This window comes from Lycorma delicatula, chromosome 2, assembly GCF_047948215.1.
Source record: "Lycorma delicatula isolate Av1 chromosome 2, ASM4794821v1, whole genome shotgun sequence".
Classification (NCBI taxonomy): domain Eukaryota; kingdom Metazoa; phylum Arthropoda; class Insecta; order Hemiptera; family Fulgoridae; genus Lycorma; species Lycorma delicatula.
This window is the reverse complement of record NC_134456.1, coordinates 206,059,013-206,084,181: the sequence shown is the minus strand read 5'-3', so window position 1 is coordinate 206,084,181 and position 25,169 is coordinate 206,059,013. Positions and strand designations below refer to the sequence as shown.

At 31.7% G+C, this 25,169-nt stretch overlaps 1 protein-coding gene across 1 annotated transcript in view; it reads right to left on the bottom strand.

Moving 5' to 3' along the window:
• LOC142320042 (cyclin N-terminal domain-containing protein 1-like) overlaps positions 1 to 16,676 on the bottom strand; it is a 42,783-nt gene extending 26,107 nt beyond the window's left edge. Inside the window, exons 1-3 of the mRNA XM_075357720.1 lie at positions 16,613 to 16,676; positions 13,243 to 13,432; positions 5,754 to 5,928 (exon numbers count right to left, since the gene is read on the bottom strand). Coding sequence (XP_075213835.1) covers positions 5,754 to 5,928; positions 13,243 to 13,432; positions 16,613 to 16,676 — 429 coding nt within the window. The remainder of the gene's footprint in view (positions 1 to 5,753; positions 5,929 to 13,242; positions 13,433 to 16,612) is intronic.
• Between the last annotated feature and the right edge of the window lie 8,493 nt (positions 16,677 to 25,169).

Genomic DNA, 25,169 nt, shown 5'->3' with positions numbered 1-25,169 from the left:
AAGACCTGAATCTTTTATTACTGTTTCACTAAAGCTCTTCAAATTATCTTGACAATTTTTCTTATACGTTTTACAAGATATACAATTTGTAATTGTTTAACTGTTACATTTGCAAGTACTTTCACGCTGAGTCATCTAATAGACATAGACCCAAAGTCTGTTTCTAGGAACTTTTACCAATTATAACATAGTTAGGACATCTTATAACTGAAATTAAATGTAAAACTTGTACTATGCTAAATATAAAATTAGTTGGAGGGTTAGTACGATCTACTACGCACTAGTCATGTGTACTCCACTACATTCATACAATCTAAATACTAAAATTAGTCTTACAGTAAGTAAAGTAAAACAAATTTAGTGATATTAGAATTAAAATAACTCTGGGATAAACTCTTTATTAAGCAACTAGATTGATTTGCAAGTACTAAGGTTCCTTATGAAAGTTGTTGTTTGCACTCCATTATGGTCATCTGTATAAAATTTAGTTGGTAATGAATCCATCTTATAAGATGGATTCACAATTTTACAGAAAAAGTTGGCTTCCCAATTTTATCTACGATAACTATGACTTTTCTATGAATGTATACAAGAGGAACACACACCAAATCTTGCAGTAAAGCTCATACCCACAAAGTCTCACCATTAATTAGAGCTTAATATGAGGGTACTCTAGCTTTTAATTTCCAGGGTGATAGTTTTTATCTTGGCTAAGAGTAAGGCAGTCACACATTAGATGTTTATTCGACTGGATCATCCTTCCTCAGGTAAAAGATCATCAATCCTATCCAAACCTTGTTATATACTGGAAAAAATCTGCATAGTAATTCCTGACAATTGTTTGAGGAATTTTGGGAACCCTGGAGCATGAAAGGTTTAAAGCAATTGAGTTCCAACAAAAAAGGAAACAGTGCCTTGATAGCAATAATAATTGCCAACACATGTTGTCGGTAACTACCTTAACCCACTGGCTTAGTCTAGTGGTGAACGCGTCTTCCCAAATCAGCTGATTTGGAAGTTGAGAGTTTCAGCGTTCAAGTCCTAGTAAAGTCAGTTATTTTTATACAGATTTGAATACTAGATCGTGGATACCAGTGTTCTTTGGTGGTTGGATTTCAATTAACCACACGTCTCAGGAATGGTCGAACTGAGATTGTACAAGACTACACTTGATTCTGCACTTGACTGCATATCATTCTCATTCATCCTCTGAAGTAATATCTGACACTGCCACTGTAGACTAAACAGGAAAAAGGAAAGAAGTGTTTCTACCTTGGACATGGCCACTGTAGACCTCAGTATCAGATCCCCTTCTTTGAAGCTGTATTAACCTTAATTTTAAACAAGTCCATATCAGTGTTCTCTTTCAGTCTTTTCTAAAGCAGCTTGGCAAAGACCAGCAAAAGGCTGAATGGGAAATAACTACTAACCTCTACCAAATCCCTTTTGACTTTTTTTACTACAGGAGTCTTTCAGCAATGTGGAAAGCAGTCCCATTGAGACACCCTGAAACAGACTGCCTGATTCCTTGATGACTAGCCTTAATGCAGGCACTGTGTCTGGGGTAAGATCAATACTAGTGCCCTCCTTAATGTCATCTTGGAAACTGCCAGACACATTTTATTGGGATCTACTTGCCATTCCATCATATAAGGAAATACATATATATTTGAATGAACTTACAAACACTGCAATTTTTACAATTTAACAATATTATGTCAACAATATTATTAATGGTTTATATCTATTCCACCTTTTTATCACAAACACAGGTCACAGTGAGTCAGCCATTCCAATTCTTCAGGGGTAAGATCATGGATGTCTTGTAGCGAGCCTCTAAAAGATATATTTGGACAAACCAAGGCTAGGTGAGCAATTGCTTGCTCTTCAGTTCCACATCAGTTGCATCATGGGCTTTCTGCAGCTCCCCATTGAGTCAGGCTCTTATTACAGATACCATGATTTGTGCGAATCCTGTTAATGTTACACCACTGTCTTCTGGGAAGAGTAAATCCTGGTACCCTCAGAGATGGATCCGTCAAAAGGTTGGAGTTGGTGATATTCTGACCTTGCCATAGTGATGTCCAGTGATCCTTTGTGTTGAAGTCATTAACCCAATCAGCAGCTGCTACACTGCTACAGGTGGATGTCCTGGACTTCAGTCTCAGGTGCTGTTTGAGAAAATCTACATTGGTATGAATAGGTAGAGATGGTTAGCATTATTTTTCCAACTGTGATTTGAGGACTGCCAGTTGTCTAGTTTGGGTGGGGGTGCAGTATTACTCAGGAATGGTAGCCACTGGAGCAGAATTGTTCTAATAGCTCCAGTTATGGTTCACATAGCCTGGTTTAAAAATGTGATGATAAGCTTGATGTTGCAGCTATTGATTCAAACAGGAGCACAATATTCTGCAGTTGAATGTATGAGGGCAAGTGCACTGATGATAAGAGTTTCGGTGGTAGCTCCTCAAGACAAATTAGCCAGCTTCTGAACAGGGTAGCTCTAGTTTTAACTTTAGCAGATAATTTTTCATGGTGTTGTTTAAAGGAAGGTGTTCTGTCAAGTGAAACACCAAGATATGTCGGGTGTGAGTTATGTTTCAGTGCAGCTCCTTCATAAGTAATGGCAAGAGTTCACTGAGCTTCCCTGTTGTTAAGATGGAACATCATGACTTCAGTTTTATTTGGATTTGGCTGGAGTCCCCATTTTTTTGAAATATTTACTAAGTTCAACCTTTGGATACCGATGGCAATATCGTCTGCATACGTGAATTTTCAAAATGTAGTTAGTGGTATATCCGAAAATATTAAGCAATAGAGGTGCCAGTTATGTATCCTTGTGGTAGGTCATTTTGTAGGCTGTAGAAAATGCTTGACTTTCCGTTGAGCTGTAACTGGAAGTCTATAACTAGCATCTCATTCAATAAATTAAGAAATGATTTATAAGGTAGAAGAAGTTGATGCATCTTGAGTAGTAGTTCTTCTTTCTAGATTGTATCACAACCTGAACTTAGATCAATAAATGCAGCAGATTTTTTAAGCCCTTGTTGAAATCCTTTTTCTATATAGGTTGTAAGCAAAAGGACCTGATCGCAGCAACTTCTTCCTGGCATAAAACCAGCCTGCTCCATCGGTATACCATTACTGACAATGGATGTTAGATGCACAAGTAGTATTCTTTCTAAGATCTTGAAATGTATGCTTAAAAGTGTTATTGTTTGGTAACTTTCAGGGTGAGCGATGTCCTTCCCAGGCTTAGAAATGGCAATTACTTTACTTTTCTTGAAAAGTTTGGTAACTTATCCCTTCACAGGATTTTATAAACCCACCGGGTTGGTCTAGTGGTGAATGTGTCTTCCCATATCAGCTGATTTGGAAGTTAAGAGTTCCAGTGTTCAAGTCCTATTAAAGGCAGTTACTTTTATACAGATTTGAATACTACATCGTGGTTACAGCTGTTCTTTGATGGTTGGGTTTCAATTAACTACACATCTCAGAAATGGTCGAACTGAGACTATACAAGACTACACTTCATTTACACTCATACGTATCATCTTCATTCATCCTCTGAAGTAATACCTGTATGGTAATTCTTGGAGGCTAAACAGGAAAAAGAAAAGGATAGCTTTATAAAGATTTAAAAGCCATAATTTTGTGTCTTGACCAATGTGTTTAATAAACTCAGAATATATGTTGACTAATCCAGTTGCTTTTCTACATTTTTTTAAATTGATTGCAGCATTGAATTCTTCCATTGTGATATGATCCATAATGGGGAGGAGCTGTTGATGACTTTTACAAATTTTGTCAATTGCATACCTCAATTCTCTCTTGTGTGTCTTATCAGTAATGATCTTTGAAAGGTTCTTAATTTTTTTGGCTATGCCTTCTGGCCTAGGGGTGTTAGTAGTAGTGATGGATGTTTTTTGTCTGGTTTCCAGCTTGTGCAATAAATTCCATGCTGTCCTGCTGCTATGCTTACAGTTGACGCTCTCCAATGTTTCTTTCCATCTAATTGTTCTAGCATTGTTTAGGGCTTCTAGCAATTGCTCACCTATTGCCTGGTCTCTTGTGCATTCATAAGCATTGTACAGTTATTGGCACTCTTCAGTGCAACAAGGAGTGTAGAATTTTATTACTCCTCAGGGGATATATTTTTTGGCAAAGCTGATTTAATAGAGCAATAAATCTTTCATAGTTCTCTATTCTTGATGGAATCCACCTGATGTCATCCTCTAGTTGCTTGTTGAATTTATCCCAGTTGGCTTTCCTAAAATTCCATCTAGGCAAGGGAAGAGAACAGTTGATGGGTATTGTTGTGCCTAAAGTGGTGACCTATCAGTCTGTGCAACTGTCAGCTAGTACAAAAAAATCTTGTGAGAAAGATGAGTGTGGGCCAAAATATTATCAATACCTATTCTAACATATGTAGCAACTCCATATTTTGGATGATTTATTGCTGCAGTGAGATAGCCTGGTGTATAGCCTCGTGAATGAATTTGACAATTGTGTGTGTTTCCTGAATTGTGATAACGTCAAATTTTAATTAAATTTCTAATTTACTAATGTATTCACTTTTACTGCGGCTGATGTCTTCTATGTTAATTTGGCATACTCTTTCTTATTCTGGAGCAAATTGTCAAAATGTCCTGAGGAGGACTGTTACAAAGTTTGGTTTGCCTTGTTTTCATTGCAATCAAACGAACGTAAAGACAGTCTGGCAGTTCTTTATCGCTGATCATTTGGTGTTAACCAGGAAGGAATGTGTAAGATTCTTTTACAAATGCGAACAGCTTTATTCCCCCATATAAGAAAATAAAGTCTCATGACAGATCAATGGAACTCATTTATGATAACATTCAGGGACGCTTGTTATGTTTCTGCCGTCATTTTTTTTGTCCTACCCCCTGCATTGGATAATGAACAGAACCGATTTTATTTTAGACCAGCAAAACAACTGAGAAACTTACAATTGTTCTCTTTACACTTTTGTAAGAAATTTTTCCAACCTTCACTCATGGCATCCTCAGGGACAGTCTTACAAGGTACATAGGATGGAAATGATCTTCACACACTAAAGTTAAGAAATTTTTTGTGTAATTACCTAGATTAAAAGTTATAAAGAAAGGTTTTACAATAATTTGGACTCTTATGAAAAAAATGGCATAGTTCCAGACCTACATTCTTACTTGAGCAAACTAGTGCAGTGCTTCAAGAACTATGGCAGTAGCCCCAACAAAATATTCTTAATCTTCATAAAATTATTAAACAGTGAAATACGTTGCATTGCAATGTGCAATTCATAATCATGATTAACTGATAAATGACTGGAATTGAAAATGGGTCAATTTTTGGAGTACTTTTTTCTAGAAATTTTTAGAAAGACATTTTATTGCTACAACAGATAAATATTCTATAAAAAGAAAGCTTCAAAGACTCTCTTGAAATATTATTATATTACATTGAAATTGAAATATTTTACTAATAATCCCTTTCTTTAAAACAACAGAACCTTTGAGTATCTTCGAAATTAATTTTACATATTTTATAAAGGGTTCAACAATTATATGCAAATTCTTTACCCCACTATGTGTAATCATAAAAATTGTAATAATATAAAGAATTAATGTATTTTCAAAAAAGTAAAACAAATGATATAATCACTATACACAACAAACACAAGGTAAAACGTAATTACAAAATAAAAATTCAGGAAGCAAGAAAAGAGAGAAAAAAATAACTTTTTAATTTACCTTATTAAACATTATGAATTTAGAAGCTAACGATAAACATGACATAATTCTCAGTAAAGACTGATTTTTTATTCTATCTGATATCCGTTTCCACCCGTGATTTTCAAAAACTGCACCATTAATATCTGTTGGCCATATCTTTGGAAAGAGCATTAAAAACTGATTATTTACGAATCTGAAATTAATTTCTTCATTCATTACACAGATTATAATAAATACTGCCAATAAATACATACTATGCTTTCCCAGTATATGGGACAGTAATTACCAGAAGGATCTTCTTCTGTTAAGTAACAGATCCATTTTGGATTAGTGCTGTAATTATAAGAACATAAATCATAAATCTGTTTTCAGTATAAAGTTCTACAATGAGAATACATTTTTTAAACAAATCTTTTTTTACTAACACCTTTTGTTTACTAAATTCTAATTTAATTGCTTTTGTCAAATAATTTTTTTATAGAGAATCCACCATCAAAGCAGCTTAGCTTCAAAGAAACTTTTAGGATTAAAAAGATTTTGTGGATATGATCTGAGCAATTAATTCTTTACCTATCCTCACAATTAACTCACTCATATCTACAAACATTTTTATAATAGAGACTCATTTCTAAAATGTCTCTTATCCAGATGACAAGATTGTTGGCAATTGACAAAAAAAATATAAAGGCTTTAAAATTTGGTTTACTCACAGAATTTTCATCCTAATAATTCCCAGGATATTAAAGAGTATTTTGAAATTCTAACAGTTTTTAATAATTAATGAAATAAGTCTCGATAAGAGACGTTTTGGAAACAAAGTCTGGATAAATGACAATTTGAAAATAAAAATGTTGGATATGGGACAACACCTTTGATTAAAAATAATGTAGCCTAGCATTAATATTAACAAATTACAATTTTATTCCGAAGGAAATTCCATAATTATATTCCAATTAAAGTAGTTGCTGAAAACTACAAGTGCTGGAGAACATAAATGAATATAAAAAATGTAAAATCATTATAAAAATAAATCAAATATCAATGAAATAAAATTAGCGTAAAAAAAAAGATTATAAAAATTACATCATGATAAAATCTGAGTTCAGGATCATTCTCCCACTGTTCACCAAAATGCTGAAACAGCAGTTTCTTACATCATTTACTTTTGCAGTTTTCACCGGAACACCACGCTGCAACAATGGCAATTCAAATTTGACTCTTTTTTCATGACTGTCTTGTTTCTCCCAATGTCTGTATTATACCAGAACTCTCTTTTTACAAATACTTGACTGCCTGGAACTGTACTATGAGTTATAATGAATCTCTTCTCAGGAGAAAAGTTGAAGTGCCAATATTGAAATTTTTTCCTATAATTATGAGAAACTGCTTTCCAGTCGAAGAATTACTAACTTCAGACATCTTGATCACAGTTTCATGGTTGGAAAAAATTCCAAAATATTGATCAGGATAGATTATTGTATCCATCTTTGAAATTTCCTTCTTGATTCTGCCAAAGGCAGAATCAGGTGGAATGAATGAATGGCTGTACTGGGAAGGTCAAAATATAACTATCTTTATTTGGGATGGAACTTCAGTGATCAACCAGTACTGCAACATGCAAATAGTGGCATTATTATGGTTTTGTCCCTTATAGCCATTTGCAAAAAGCTTTACTACAAAAATACCTTCAAAATTAGTGTTCTTCAAATGGTGGAAAACGACTGAGGTAATTTCATTTGAGCCTTTCTTAAATTCGGCTTAATTCCAAGTATATATGAATACCTGACCTTTTGTAATTGTCTTTTGAAGTTCCTTGACAAACAACAGACAGTAAAACTGCCTGCTGTAGTAGTGGGCCTGATCTGGTATTTTTGGTACAACTTTGTTCTCTGGCAGACAAAATGTAGTACAGGTTCACCTTTTTCTTCTTGTTATAATAAAGAATAAGAAATATCTGCCCTTTTCTTATGAAGTAGGAATACAATCTGAATTAAATTGTCACCTGCTTCTAATTTTGATTCAAATTGGATGCATTTTGAGCATTTATCCATAGCTGTGAACCGAAGCTGAAATTATAATTTTTTACACAGATGTCGTAAAAATATGAATATGGTACTTGAGTTCTTCTACTGTAGTTCCTACAGTACTATTGTATGTTTTATGAAACTTAGCTATTGAGAGGTAACTATTAAATACTGCCTCATAATATTTGCAGACCTGCAGTAGTGTTTTTCTACAGGGCAAAGGCGCTCAATGAATGACTTCACAGCAGACCTTTTACTTGCAAATAAGTGCAATTGTGGTCCCCTTCCTCTGTTCTCTGTGGCAAGTTTACTTGATTTAAAATGTTGTTTACAAATTCATTGTGCCCTTTTTTTGGTAATGCTTAGTATGTTACAGAAAGTCTTTTTGTAAACTTGAACCAATGATGTCTTTCCAAATTGTTTGTTTGAAATGGAGTATCAATTCCAATTTTCAGTAGACTGTTTCCATTCTGCTTTGTTCCTTTTTCTTACAGGAGACTCACTCACTGTATATTTCAGCACATAATTGTCCTAAACTGTTTTATGTTTTGTGGAATAGAAGGCTGCATGGAATTTACGAATGAATGTCTTCCATAAATAAAAGACTGCATTTAAAAACACTGTTGACATGCCTGCACTCTGGAAGTTTACGTAAATTTTTTGAAGCATATAACTGTCTCTTTTTTGCAGCCTTTTTTCCACTTTCCAACAGGACAGGAGTAACTTTCATAGCTGTTGCTCTTTCATAGCTCCTGCGAATGAGGTTGAACTCCTTCCATGATCGGCTCACAGTGCACCACAGTTTTCAGTACAAATTTGACTTCAAAAGTAATAGGCCTAGAGAATAAGAACTAATTAATTAAATAAATAAAAAACTGTAAATAATGCAGTTTTTTAAATGTACTTTACACTAAATTTTTAATGTACGCTTTTATAAACTGCTTTATATACAAAATGTCACTGAATCAATAAAAGATATTCAATAGAGTGCAAGTTCCACTAACTTCTAATTTACATAGAAAAATAACCTACCATTAAACAAAACTGAGTTTTACATCTGCAGTGATGCCACAACACATTTCTGATTGTGAACAAGACCATAATTTTTGAATTTTTTTTGACTTCAATCATTTGACTGGTTTGATGCAGCTCTCCAAGATTCCCTATCTAGTGCCAGTCGTTTCATTGGAGTATACTCCCCACATCCAACATCCCCAATAATTTGTTTTACATATTCCAAATGTTGCCTGCCTGCACAGTTTTCCCATCTACCTGTCCTTCAAATATTAAAATGACTACCCCAGTATCTCTTAATGCGTGGCCTCTAAGTCTCTTCTTTTAACTATATTTTACCAAATGCGTCCTTTTTCATCTATTTTCCACAACACCTCTTCATTTGTCACTTCATCTATCCATCTGATGTTTAACATTCTCCTATGACACATTTCAAAAGCTTCTAATCTTTTCTTCTCAGGTTCTCTGATCATCTAAATTTCACTTTCATGTAAAGCTTCGCTCCAAACATATACTTTCAAAAATGTTTTTCAGATGTTTAAATTAATTTTTGATGTAAACAAATCATACTTCTGACTGAAAGCTTGTTTCGCCAGTGCTATTCAGCATTTTATATCATTCCTGCTTTGTCTATCTTCTACTTCCCAAATAACAAAATTTTTCTACCTCTGTAATTTTGTTTCTTCCTATTTTTATGTTCAGTGATCCATCTACATTATTTTTATTACATTTCATTACTTTTGTTTTGTTCTTGTTTATTTTCATGCAGTAGTTCTTGCACAAGACTTCATCCATTCCATTCATTGTCTCTTCTAAATATTATTTACTCTCAGCTAGAATTAGTATATCATCAGCAAATTGTAGCATCTTTATCTTTTCACCTTGCACTGTTACTCCAGATCTAAATTGTTCTTTAACATCACTAACGGCTAGTTCTAAGTAAAGATTAAAAAGTAACAGGGATAGGGAACATCCTTTTTTTATTACAGCTTCTTTCTTATGTTCTTCGATTATTACTGTTGCAGTATGGTTCCTGTAAATGTTAGCAATTGTTCTTCTATCTCTATACTTGAACCCTAAATTTTTAAAAATTTTGATCATTTTTTAAATCTACATTTTCTAAGTCTATAAATGCCATGTATGTTGGTTTGTTTTTCTTTAATTTTCCTTCTACTATTAATGTGAGCGCTAAAATTACTTCCCTTGTCCCTATACTAATCCTTAAACTAAATTGGTCTTCTAACGCTTCTTCCACTCTCCTCTCAATTCTTCTGTACAGAATTCTAGTTAAGATTTTTGATGCATGAGTAGTTAAGCTAGTTATTCTGTATTTTTCACATTTATCTGCTCCTGCTTTCTTTTCTATCATGACAATAACACTCTCTTTGAAGTCTGACAGAACTTCCCCTTTTTCATAAATATTACACACCAGATTGTATCATCTATCGCTTCCTCACCTGTATTACGCAGTAATTCTGCAGGTATCCCCTCCGTTCCAGGAGCCTTTCTGCCATTCAAATCTTTTAATGCTCTCTTAAATTCAGATCTGAATATTGTATTCCATTTTCATCCTCTTTGATTTCCTCTATAACATTAGTTTCTAATTCATTTCCTCCGTATAACTCTTTAGTATATTCGACCCACCTATCGACCTTTCCTTTCATATTATAAATCGGTGTACCATCTTTAAATTAACACGTTATTAGATTTTAATTTATGTACCACAAAATTCTTCTTAACTTTCCTGTATGCTCCTATTTTACCAATAGTCATGTCTCTTTCCACTTCTGAACCCTTTTCTTTAATCCACTATTCTTTCGCTAATTTGCACTTCCTTTTTATAGTATTTCATAATTGTCGATAAATCCTTTCACCTTCTTCATATTAGCATTCTTATACTTTCTATGATCACCCATCTGCTGCAATATATCCTCTGATATCCAAGGTTTTCTACCAGTTCTCTTTGTTCCACCTAAGTTCACTTATGCTGATTTAAAAATTTCATTTTTAACATTCTCCCATTCTTCTTCTATATTTTCTACCTTATCTTTTTTACTCAGACCTCTTGCAATGCTGTCCTCAAAAATCTTCTTTACCTTTCTAACTCAAGCTTCTCTAAATTCCACAGATTCATCTGACACCTTTTCTTCAGTTTTTTAAACCTCAATCTACGTTTCATTAATACTAAATTATGGTCATGATCAATGTCTGCTCCTGGATATGCTTTGCAGTCAACGAGTTAATTTCTAAATCATTGCTCAACCATGATTTTTGTAAAATGGTGGTAAAAAAATTGGTGCCAGGAGGCGACATATTGTCACTCCAGTTTCCCCAAAACCTGGTCTAATTGTCACTCTCGTTGTCAGCTGACAACTCCTGATCAGAGGTCGTAGACAGCCCCTCTAAGATCTCACCCAGCTGTATGCTGTTCTCAAGGTCCCGTACCTGGAGAAAGATCGTCCTGGTCTTTGTGAGAACACTACCATCTTTTATAGTTGATGAAAGTACCTGCTTAAGGGCACCATAGATTTCCCTTTTCTCCTTAACTTTAATCTCCATATTGCTGCCACCCTTCCTTAACAGAGAGGATTTATGAATCAGTTGGGACCTTCACCTCCTTCTTAAATGATTTAAGGAGGTCTGCATAGGACGCCACCATTTTAACTACTATAGTCTCTGTCCTATGGTTATCCTTAGGGGGAACATCACTACGCCATGCCGCTAAAAGTTGCTAACTGGCGCAGTAATATAGAAGCAACAGCCAGTCACTCTCCCTTGACATTCAAGGATCTTACGGACTAAGGTAACAGAATCCTACCTGTGTATCTCCAGTTGTAGCGGTCCCAAACAGCCTTTACTGTTCTCTCTGATTTTGAAAAAATCTCCACTAATGCCTGCGCAAGATCTCCACCATTGTCCGAGTCCACGTAAACCACATGGAACATGTTGGAGACTGAGGCCTCCCCACCTCCAACTTCCCCTATCAGTCTCGTCTCCAGAGCAGCCGACACAACATACCCAGCTTTTATTTCAGACTTACTCAACAGCCAGGCCACCTGTGGGTGTCTGGCAGCGTGTCCATTGACCTAGGTTCTGTCAATGTGTGCATATCAACAACTGCAACCTTATTGAGCATCCCTCAATTTTTTCCAGGATTCCCAACATGGGTAAGTCCCCATGAAGGCTTTCTTTGGTCAGCCTTTTTTGATAAAGTCGACCAACTGGGATGCCTGTAGCATCCCGTGTCTGCGTTACCTCCTCTGTAGTCAATTTCTTGCCAATGGTAAAAGAAGTACCATTACCCACTGGTACTTCACTGGTGACCATCCTCCTCAGATCTTTCACCACTATGCTAAGTTCTATTTCTAGCTACTTTATACTCTTCTTTACATTCTTATCAATATTCTTTCTCAGGTCTTTCGCCAACCGTTCAATCTGCCAATCTGCTAACAAGAACCTCTAATTCAAGGGGCACTTCCTTCTCCATAGAGGATTGGCTCACTTTCAGCCTTTTTGTCCCCTTCCTACCGCTGTAGCAGGCCTAAGGGAAAGGCCTCAGCCTCACACTGGTAGTAACTTGACCAGACTCAGGCTCCATCGTACTCTCAGACTCTTTCTCTGGAGATTCCTCCATAGTAATAGGCCAGACACACCTGAACTATTGACGCACTCTGTATATACTTAAATTATACACAGAAAGGATTCTATAAACTACAAATGTAAATTAGACAATAGCTTAAATCAAGCTACAGCAACCTATCTTATCACAAACCTGATAAGATAAGAAATCGAATTGAAATTAATTAATAACTAATGTTTGTTATTACCCATCAGTATAATAGGCCACTATCAGTACGTAATGTATTACTAATAAAGTACCAATGTAATCAGTTAGATACAGACAATTAAGACCCTATTACCTATAGCAATAAGGTCAATACCTAACAATTTAAATAAAAAATCAATCCAGTGTCCAAAACTCAAAAAAAATGTAATAGCACTTTCAAAATAATCCAATTTTCAGATTCTAGTCCCACAATCCGTAAAAATACCAAAAAAACCCAGAAAAACAAAAAGAAAACCATAGAGCACAGAATAACCCTATCACTCGGTTCAAATAGTCGTACTCAACCAGTTCTTCGATTTTATTATATTTTTATACTTTGTAAATATTACAAAAAAAATTTAACTAGATATTTATACTGGAAGGGTTGCATCAAATATGAAACAAGAGGTATTGAAATCAAATAATCCATAAGGTATATGTTTGTTGATGAATATAATTTCTTTCTTTAAATCTCAGTATAAAAAAATTAATCAAATTTACCTGGTTTAATAATCAATTATTATACATTTCATCATGAATAATAACCAGAAACTGAACTGCTACTTTTTAAACACAAAAAACTTTTCTTTTTTTTTTAATCACAAAAGGTACAATAATTTTCATATTCATTTATTTTCTTTACCTGTCAAACAGTTCCACAGTAAGGTAGCGCACTTCAGGAGGTTGCTGAAACTCTTCACAGATATAAAAAATTGTTTGTACTACAGTCATTGGCACAGCAAGAAATGGTGCCATACAGTTCATTAAACATTGTTTTTGTGAGTAATTTTCTTCATTTTTAAGATGTTCAAACCATAATTCCAACATTTCTTCTATGAAAAAAAAAAGATTTATTTTACCTTATATAACAACAAACAAGACTAATGTACTCTGTTAAAGAAAATTTATATGATGGTAATAATAAAAATAAGAAAATGTATAGAAATAGTATTTTAAGAATGATAGTTGTATTACATTTAAAGAAAAAAATGACAATGAAGAGTTCTGAACTGAAAATACAACTGAAATGCTTTTCAACAGAATGAATGGAAAAATTTATAATACTGAGGACTTAGTGTGAGATATTACATTTTATGGATACTTCTAATATTCATAGACTAGTGAAAGGTATATGACTAACTTAATTCTGTGAATGTGCATTACAACAGAGAAAGATTACAGTTATTAGGATGGATATACATACTTATCTAAAAATCATACTTTACTTTTTTATTAAATATTCTCATTTCATTAGGATAAGTTTAAGTAATAAATTCTAGGAAATAGATCAAGTAGGCATTTTATTAATTTTATTTATTTATTAGTTAGGTCATTAGCTATAATAAATGTTGAAGTCATGCACTGAAACTGCATCAACATTTTTTTTTTTTTTACTTCAGATGAACACAAACCAGTTTACTACACTTGATCTTGGTCACTGGACAAAATCATGTGTACCTTACTTCAAGCATGTTATTCAACTATGTTCATGCAAGTTTCAAGCTCAATCATCCAGTAGTTTTTTTTTTTTTTTCAGGAAAGAGTAACACTCACAGACACCACTAGGTCTTTACATATTTATCAGATAAATTCTGGGAATATGTGAAATTGAAAAACCTGAAGGATTGAATATATTACAATAGCAGGGATAAAACAAATTAGTAATTGTTACAGTCATATTTTATTTACCTGATAGAAAATATGAACCCAGATATTGTAGAACCAGAACATTCCTGGATGGGAATTGAATTTAAATTCCTTTAGTTTTTGTCATTGAATAAACATAATTTTAGAAAATCTCAGCTTTAAATTTATGACTGAATAGATCATTATTTTGGAATTCTTAGCATACCAAACAAAATGCATTGTGTATTAAACATAACAGCTGAATATGAATAGCATAAACAAAATAAATATATTCTTGGGTGGGTAATAAACTATCCCATATTTTCTTATGGTAAAGGAAACAATTAATAATGATCTCTAATTTCTCTACAAATTTTGCCCTTTAGAACAAAATCTGTACTTTTCAAGAAGATGCCTGCAGCCGATCTGTAGTTAGTCAGTTGTCATTGTAGTTAGTTTTAGATAGCGCCACTAAAAGAAATTAAATAAATAGTACATTTTTTCTTTTTAAATACATACGTTGTACTGTAATATTATTAAAATAATACAATGATACTGTAATAATAAAATAGTAAAATAAAGTACAATATTTTTTGAGTACCGTAATTTACTGTATAACTGAACAAGAACCTAACCTGTATGAACATTGGCATTAAAATAATACATTAAATATCATTAAAAAAATACAATTATACTGTAAAATAGTAAAATAAAGTACAGTATTTTTTTAATACAGTAATTTACATATTTAGTGCATAAGTTAACAAGAACCTAATCTGTATTTCTACATTAAATGTGAGTCTCAATTTACACGATTTCATTATGCGCGGAAATTTTCCAGAACGTAACACTGGCATAAATTGAAGGTGCCCTGTATAATAAATTTATATATATATTTTATATATATATATATATAAAATACATAAATCTAAAAGTATAAATATAATCTAACCAAATTTAACCTAAGTAACTAATATGAACTGACTAACTACAGATTGGCTGCAGGTATCTTCTTGAAAAGTACCCAAAATTCTATTTGGTTATTGATAATTTAACAATTACATTTATGCCAAACCTAAAAAAGAACATTCTTTTACTGCCTATCTTTTGGATTTTACAACAGTTTTATGAAAACTACTCAAGATAAAGTTGAAACACTTTTTTTAAATTTTTCATCTAAGACTGCATATACAACCAATGATTCTACTCAAATAAATTGTGTTCATAGATAATAATAATAATAATAATAGTTAATAATAATGGGATATTTTCTCTGGGCAAACATCTCATTAGTAATAATAGGATGTCACAAGTGTTTTCTGAGAGCATAATAATATTCATTATACAACCAGTCTGTATATGCAGTGAACAGAATGAAGATATCACTTGTAGAGCTAAACATTACCCGCAACAGTGTTTAATATGCTAATATAAAACAATAAATAGAATTTTTTATTATTAGGAATGGGTTTCATGGTTTCCATGAGTTTCATGGGTTGCATTCCAGGCCATGTACAACCTTACAGTTATCACACCTAATATGTATACAAAACATTTTCATGGATTCACACAATAAAAAACTACTAAAAAATTTTTTAAATTTACAGAAATCATCAGACACATAAAGCTGTATCAAGTCAACCAACATCACAAACTCAGTTTAACAGTTTCTGAGCATTTTTTAACATGCTATGATTATAGGTACTCTACAAATTGACAAATAAATACTATATATTTACTCAAAGAAATATAGTAAAATATGCAAACTCATAACACCAATATATTAAGTAATTTAGTACAATTTTTTATAACACCCATATATATATTCCCAACTCAAATAACAACAAGCAATAATTTCAGCTGGTAGCTTAATTCCAAACATCCGCACGTACTGCATTGGTACTATTGATGATGACTACAACAGTAGTTGAAACTCTTTTGGGTAAAATAATTACTTTTAGGTTTAGATCTGGTTCAATTTGTCATTAAAAATATATAATATTATTTTAATTTTCTGTGGTTTAATTTTTTCCAAAAATGTTTAATTCATATAATTACAATAGCACACTGGTAAAGCGCCTTTTCTCATCCAAGGGTTGGTTGTTGTTTGAATATGACCAAGGCTGAAAATATTCCCAACCAAATGTATGACTACAGCCAATTCATTTAAAATGAGCATTTCATTTTCAGCGATAGGAAAATTAAAAAGTTAATGGGCATATATGAAGGGTTTTTTTTTATTTCTCTAATTGTAATTTTATTTATATGCGTCATTCATCTTACAATAACTATAAAAAATATACCACTTATTTATTACAGTGCAGAACTATATTTAACTATATTATTAACAAAATAAGAAAATAATCGTGGAAACTATTATTTCTTACTAGAAAGATTTTCCCAGTTGCTTTGCTGACTGTCAGTTAGATCTTCAGTGCTTGACTGATTCATCTCCTAATTAAATATTATTTATTCTCAGTTTAGATCTGCAAACAGTCAAACAAATAAATAAATTCAGTTAATACGAATTAAGGATAGGTTTTATCTGTTTTTTATTATGTCCTGTTTTATAAAATAAATCTTTTTTTCTTTTATTTCTGATATGCTAAAAAAAATTACACACATTAAATATTTCCCTGAATTTATTTATACTGAAAAGATTTTTGTTATTTCCTTTTTCCTCAGCAAAATGTTTCTATCTAATAAAATTAAGAATCAGTAATTTTTTTGTACTTTTTTTAGGTATTCAGTGAATTTATTTTTAAAAAAACTATCCAAAGAAATTTTTTTTTATTAATTTAAGTTTTTAAATTTAATCTTGTCTTAATAGTATTAATCCAATAATATAATGTTGACTAATTAATTAATCTGAAATCAGGCTTTGTCACCTGAGCTAAAAAACTGATAACTTGTTTTTTCAGAAGTCATGCGCATCTCTTGCAGTAAATAAAATATGGTTCTTAAACTTTTCAAACTCATATAAGACTTTCCATTAAAAAACAAACCAAAATTAGTAAAAATATTGTTTCAGAAAACCTTAAACCAACATAAAATTTGTGTAGTATCAAATAAATACATAATTACATATTTTTCTTACACATCATCTGTAACTAGAAATAAATAGAGGTTTATTTATTAAAGTAATAAAAGATAAGAATGCAGCATTACAAAAATATAAAGATATAATAGGAAATAAAGATAAAAGAAGTTAATAAAAACATCAACTTGTAAATAATTTATTTGACAAAAGAACTTTTGACAGTTTACTGTTAAGTTTTATGTATATTTGAAAATATCCTTGGTTATAAAACTTGAAAAATTTTTTAAATATATTTCATCATAATAAGGTCCAGTACAGGATAAAGCTACAATATTTTAGTAAATTTGTTCATGCTTCTCGATTTGTATAACATTGAAATAAGTAAAAAAAGTTACCTTTTTTAAAATTGGGTATTATTGTAGAAGGATCCAAAATAACTTAATTCATCAAGAAAAATAAAGGTACCAGAATTTCAAAAGAGATAAAGGACTATTTTTATTATTTAATTAAAATAATTATTTAGTTTTTTTCAATAAAGGATTAATCTCATTTTATCATGCTGGTCAATAAATTATTCTGTACAATAAAATTACTAGAAAACATTGAATAATAATGAAGGTTATGATTATAAAAAGATAACTAGTTAGTAAAAATTATCATACCTTATATGTAGATTATTGCGAACTGAAGTTGGGACCTTATACTGAAATATACCCAGTACCAAGGATGAATCTGTAACTTTTTAAAATGCAACTCGCTTGTCTTTTATTAATTATTAAATTTAATGATACTGACTGTAATTATAACATAAAATCAAAAAATGATGAAAAGCGTACGGAAGTATTGCCAATATTACAGTTAAAAAATGTCCATAAGAGTTTGCGAATTTATCTTTTTTTTTAATTAAAAGAAATCATTTTCAGTTTACAATAAACAGAAAAAAGAGAAAAGTTTTGATTTACTAATCAAATAATAAAATAATTTTATAAAGTTGCTCGGAACCAATTTTACAAGTTTAGTTTAGTTTATAATCCTGAATAAAGAAAATGACTTCTGGTATTTCACAGCACTGTTTTAATCACGCCAATGTAACTAGTGCGGAATATGTGAGCCATCTATTTAACTACCAATAACAAACGCACCAACATGGGAAAGCAACATTCTCAACGCCACAATTTGATAAAGTAAGTTAAAAACTCGTTTTAAAAAATCACGAATATTAGAACACAATAGTCATTAATTAGAATGGAAACAAAATAATAAATTAATTTAAAAACTGAGATTTTCTGACTAAAATACACATGTTCTAAACTAATTTACATTTAATGACTATCATGAAAATTGAAATATTTGAAATTGAAATGACTAACCATGAAAATTGAAATACCATTTAACGACTGTCTGTGAAGCAATCAGTGTACTATTCAAAGAGTTAGCGCTGTCTCTCTGTAATCTCTGACATACTTTTTGGAAGGATGAGGGCTTCAAGGTGGATTTAGTTTAGGAAACGGTTTTGTGATTGTTTGGATTCATTGATGTTACTCAGTCGAGGTTTTCACTTCGTATAATATGGACGTATGCTTTAGAAGGGACCGTTTTACATTAAGCTCGTACGTATCATTAAGGTTGATTGAATAGGCAAGTTTTATGAGCTGAGTTAATATTTTTTTTAAGTCTCATTTTATATTAATTTATATATATATATATATTTTTTTTTTTTTCAATTAATGTGTTTTGTTTTTACAGCTTTTGTTTTCTATTTCTCAAAAGTGTTCGATTGGTTACTTTTTTTTATCTACCTATCTTAACAAACGTTTTCATCTTTGTTATTTTCGAAAACATTTTAAACTGAAGCGCTTCAACTTGAAAGTTTCTTTTATGAGGGAGAGATTTTCTGATCTTGGTGACCAAAAGTTGGGGAAAAAGAAGCTTTGATCGTATGAGTACAAGCCAGCGAAGACTTTGATGTGGTTAGGCTGAGTTAGGATTATGATTCTTTCAAGAGGACGTCGATACTCATCAACATGTGAATGTGTTATCTCTGAACACAGCTTATTAACCGCAGCGATAATTCACTGCGGTTCGGTTGAAAAAGGCAACAAGCGTAGCCCGGTTGCAGAAATTTCCGTAAGTTGACGAATGAAATTTTTTGCACTTTGGTTTGATTATATCTCCCATCAGTTCTGATTCCGAATAGAGAGAGAAAACTTCAACGGCGATGACTTCAATATCATCAAGGAACGAATGCATCAAAGGGCTGTTAAGGCCGATAAAGTCTTTTTTCTCGGCGACAGTTATGCGAGAGCTTGGCCAACCTTTAACAATATCGTTTGGAGTCGAATTACGGTTTGGCTTTGTTGCTAAAGTCATACCGAGGGTGGACCTCTGCCCTTTATAATTCAGGGCAGACTTTATCTAAGGATTTTATCGATAGGTTGGCGTCGGGATGTATTTAAATTCGTGCGATAAAGCAGTTCGAGGTAAAGTCTCACCCACTGGGTTGGTCTAGTGGTGAAGGCGTCTTTAATCAGCTGATTTGACGAGAGTTCCAGCGTTCAAGTCCTAGTAAAGGCAGTTACTTTTATACGGATTTGAATACTATATTGTTGATACAGGTGTTCTTTGGTGGTTGGGTTCAATTAACCACATATCTCAGAAACGGTTGACCTGAGACTGTAGATTACACTTCACTCATTTTATACATATCAACCTCTGAAGTAATACCTGACCGAAATTCCCGGAGAATAAATAGGAAAAAGGAAGATGAAGTCTTGTTGGAAAAAGGATCTTTTATCTGTTTTTTAAATGACTCCCCTTCCTAAATTCTTCCCATATCTCCCACGATCCAAGTTTCTCTAACATAAAAAATACCATTATTTCCTTGTTCCTAAAAATATATTAAATGCCAATAATAATAATGCACATATCAGCAGTCAACTTAATCCTAGTCTAATATCAAACCCTGATTCCTCTTACTCTGAAAACATTAATTGCATTAACATGATGATTTCCCAAAAATATTCAGTGCCTATGAAATAAAGCTTAAGAAGTTGAAATGTTTCTTTCCAATTGGTCTCCAGATCTGCAAGTTTTTCAGAACATTGCCTGAACAACAGAAACCATTCCTGAGCTACATAATTTCAAGCTTCCTGAAGCTTTACACAGACCTGCACAAAGAACTGCTGGATTCTCTATCGTTATTAAAGATTTCCTTTCTAATAAAGTTGAGAAATACCATGTATTTATGGAAGAAATTAATTTTGAATGGTGTGCAATTCTATACTTTGGTCAAGTTGACACCGATTCTAATCTATAGATTTCCTTTTGGTTATTTTTAAACTTTCTAGATAAACTATTATGAACTCTGTAAAATTCCCCCAAAAAATGAATTTCATTATGTCTGGCAATTTTAATATTAACTTTCTAGTCTAATCTTGTGACAAATGAGCTTAATTTTAGATAGCTGGTTTAAACATTTCTATCTCCAACCCTGAGTTACATGTACCATTCCCAGCTACATTGACAATATTTTTTTCAAATTTACCTAAAGACAGTTTTAAATTTTTTTGTGTCAGATTACAGTTTCAAATAACAATTGTCAAATTGCAGTAGTATAATTTTTTCAAAACACCCTATACAAACATTAAAGATGTCTATCGTTATCATAAAATTTGTCCATTGTGAAATAAAATTAACTCTTTGATAATTTTATTATCAAAGAGTTAACTCTTTGATAATAAAGTTACCTTTTATTAAAAGGTAACTCTTTGATACCTTTTTTAAAACTCACCTTAACACCATCAAATTAAAACGTTTCAACTAAAATAAAACTAATGACAAAAATATATGAATACATAAGCATTTAGATTCATCTATTTATGTTTTTTCTTAAGTAGAAATGATATCAATAAAACTTGATTGACTTAAGAATTGTGCAAACCCATTAGACAATTTTTCTGTTTGAACTGAACTAACAAGGATCAACAACCTTTACGTAGGAAATTTGGTTGAAATAACTGCCTATTTTGGAGTAAATAATAGATACAAATACACATTGATAGTAATGAATTGGTTTGTGATACCATTAAAAATTAAACTTGTAAAGAATTCTATTTATCCTTATTTACAAATCAAAACTTTTATGAACTAGTATGGCATCAATCATTTTTCATATCTTCTGATAAAAGTTGCCTTAGTCTACAGATTCAACAGGACTTTGAAAATTTATGTAAAACTGCATTATAAATAGGTTGATGTAATATAAAATTTAGTTAATGATGCCAAATTAATTAAAAGCAATTTTCAAACTCCCCTTAATTGCAAACTTCAAAATATTAAAACTTTAAAGTGAATTTCTGCTTTTTTAAAAGTTTTATTTTATATTTTTACTTAAAATATATACAGATTTACAAAATATGTTCTCTATATGAAAAAAACCATTCACAAGAAATCAAAAAGTAGATATGACTAAAGATTGCACCTTGATAATAAAAAAAAAAAATGACACAGAAAGACTACATAAAGAAACTGCTACTGAAAATGAGCTAAGACTGTCTGCAATGTAAGATTGTACATTTAACCTACTTTGAATTTTTAAAATAAATTTTCACACAAAAAAAAAATGAATTACAGAATGTAAGTATAAAAACACCACAACTTAATACTAAGATGGCAAAATGTTGGCCATCCAAATGGTATACAATTAGCAATACTAGCTTCTAGATCATTTGATCTCTTAGATTCTCAGCCAATGTCTGGTATTTTTTCACTTATCATCCCATCTTTCTTGTTTAAATATATGGAAAAGCATGTTTGGGGTCATATAGATAGTATAAAAAAGTGGTGTTTTTCAAAAATTGTCCTTTTAGAAAAAACTTACAAGCAGGACTTCCTTTACAAAATAAAAAAGAATCATCAAAATCAGTTCCTTTTGTTTCAAATTCTTAGTAATTAAATGCATGCAAACTGACTGAGAGAATTTTCCTTTTTTGAAGTTAAAAAATTTAGTTCTTAAGCCAGCAAAAGCAATAAAAATGAATATAAATTCTAACTACTCTGTCCTAAGATGAAAATAAAGAAATAGATATATTATATCGGGTTGAATATATCTAGTTTCTAATATTTAGGACTTACAACTTCATAACCCAACCAGACAAATATGCATTGATTTTGTAATTTTTTTTCTTTGGTTTGTGTAACTTTGAGCTGTTCCTTTCTCACTGATAAACCACAACAATCCTTTTCCCAGCAATCAGTTTACTTTCCAATTTGAGTTTTTGTAGGTACTTTTTCAACAAATATGGAAAGATACTGAATGTTATCCATTACAATAATTGAATGATCAGGAATATTTTATAACAACTTTTTTCTCAGCCATTTCTCAAAGTTACAATTCATTTGCCCATGATAGTTTCTGCTAGTTGTACCAGATTTATATACAAATTTGGTACTAGCAGCAAATTCTTCCTCACTAACTGCATGTAATATTACTAAATGATTAGCTACGTTCCAGTTGTCTGCAATTCCAAAAATTATCATCAGATTGCCAACATTTTTGAAATGTTAAATTGCTAACAGTCCACATCACACCAAGAAAAACATATTTTTCTTGGTTTTTCTCAAGGTTTTCATCTTCACCAAATATGTGTAATGCAAGAAAACATTATTTCACCTTTCTTTCTTTTACTTTGCTATTTCCTTCATTCCTTTTAACAGTTTCAACAGAGACTTTCAGCCCCAAGGAAAGTGTATTCTTTATTTCACTACTGGCAGTAGCTTTGAAATGGTTGGAACTATATGTTTATTGGCATAAAATTCTTGGATTATCCATAATATTAAGTCTTTATCAAAATCATTAATCCAAACTAAATTTTTATCCCCACTTTTCACTATAATTTTTTCCAGAATAGATCATTTTTGTTCTGAAGTCCCTAGATTTTCTTCAAGCTCTTTCTTCTTATTCACCACTTCTTGCTGAATTTTCACAATAAACCTCCCTTGATTTTTTCAGTGTAGTAAGTGGCAAATTTACTCATTTGTGACACAGGATAGGCACAAGCATTTGATTTTGCCTCAAAGTTGCACTTTTCAATAACTTCACTGTGAATTACTTTGTTTTACAGTTATTTCCCCATGTTTGAGCTATACTTGATTTGATCTAATAGTAAAAATTTACTAAAATTTGTTTAACCACATTTAACAAAATATAATTTACCCAGCATAATAACATATTTATTACATTAAATTACTAGACACAAAAAAAAGGAAGAAACTAAAAATGAAAATCAATAGGAGCATTAGTAACTTGTGATAAAGAAATAAAAACAGTTCTGCTGACAGAAAGGAAAACTTCAAGAAGCCAATTATGAACGATCACTGCACTTACTACATTACACAAATTAGGGCCAAATATTTAGACTAGAGTAGTACTAGTAAGCCTTGCTACCAGCATAACAAAATTGTTATGCTGGTAACCACAATTGTCTTTGTGACAATTTTAAATAATTTTTGTTTTGTTTTGTCTCTCATACAATCCCTGCTGAGGCACACTTACCAGGACCCATCACTGTAAGCATGAAATGATAGGAGAAATGCTATAACATAGTAAATAACAACAAATGGCTGGGAACTACTAATGGTTTTAGTAGGTTTTATTTTCAAATAATCGTTGATTAACGTTACTGATTATCGTTACTGATTAACAATCAGTAAGTAAACTATGAGAAAATAAAAACAAGTTATTTGTTATAAATTTCCATAGTCTGTAAAATAAACAAGAAATGCCATTTACAAAACAATCAGTCCTGTGGCATGTGGCGAGGTTGCTGAATCCAGTGACCAAACTAAATGTATTAAAAAACTAAACTGTATTAAAAAACCAATTTTTCATGAAATAAGAACTTTGTTAAGGTTCAGCATTAGCTGATTTGTTATTGTCCAAAATGATAACTTGAGCAAACCTAACACCCAGAGAGTTTCAAAATTGCAAGCAGAAACATCCTGAAAATTAATGGATGTGAATTAAAGATAGAATGTTATGACTAAAGCTTTGTCTGATTAACTAGTTTCTCTATTTACCTTGGTTGCACTTTCACTGTATGCTTTTAACACTTAACCTATAAAAACAGCTATTAGTACCAATTAAAATGTATAAAAACAATAAATAAGAGTAATTCTGTAAGTAATATATGCTTAGCCTCTAACAGACTTTCGTAGCAGTGCCATTACTTCAACCCCTAATAACCAAAGTATAGCTGTAGCAATGGCAATTTCAAAACTACCAGAGGAATTCAATTTAAGAGTAAATGTGACTAAAGATCATTATATCTTAGTTTTATTATGAACTAAAAACATTAACATGTTTAATAGATCATGTGAATATTGCTATTAGAAAGAGTTATTGGAGATAAAAAAGAGAAAATATTGAATGTAATGGATAATTAATTATCTTCCTTAAGCTCACTCAATAATCTTCTATTTTAATAGCATTCTTGTTTAGAAAACATACATTTATACAAAGGTGGTAAAAATATTACATAAATTAATTGTGCAGTTAATTAAATTAAATGGGTACGGTCATGCAACTTTCACCCGTATAATTGAAACAATACATATTGTCAAATGAGGATATCATTCAATAAGTAAATAAATAACGGAATATTTTAAATTTACACAATAAATTTAATTTATCTGTTCCATAATATAATCCCCAGCTGCATTTAGTTTATCTGAGCTTCTTACACCACTCTATTAGCTTATTTATATCGATAAAATTGTTTGTCTAGTGTAAGTCCGAGTTGGATTTAAAATTTATTTTTACTTCACTGTTGTGAAACTTGATTCATCTAACAACTCCTTGAAAGACCCAAACAAAGAAAAATCTGATGGGGTGAAATCTCTAAGGT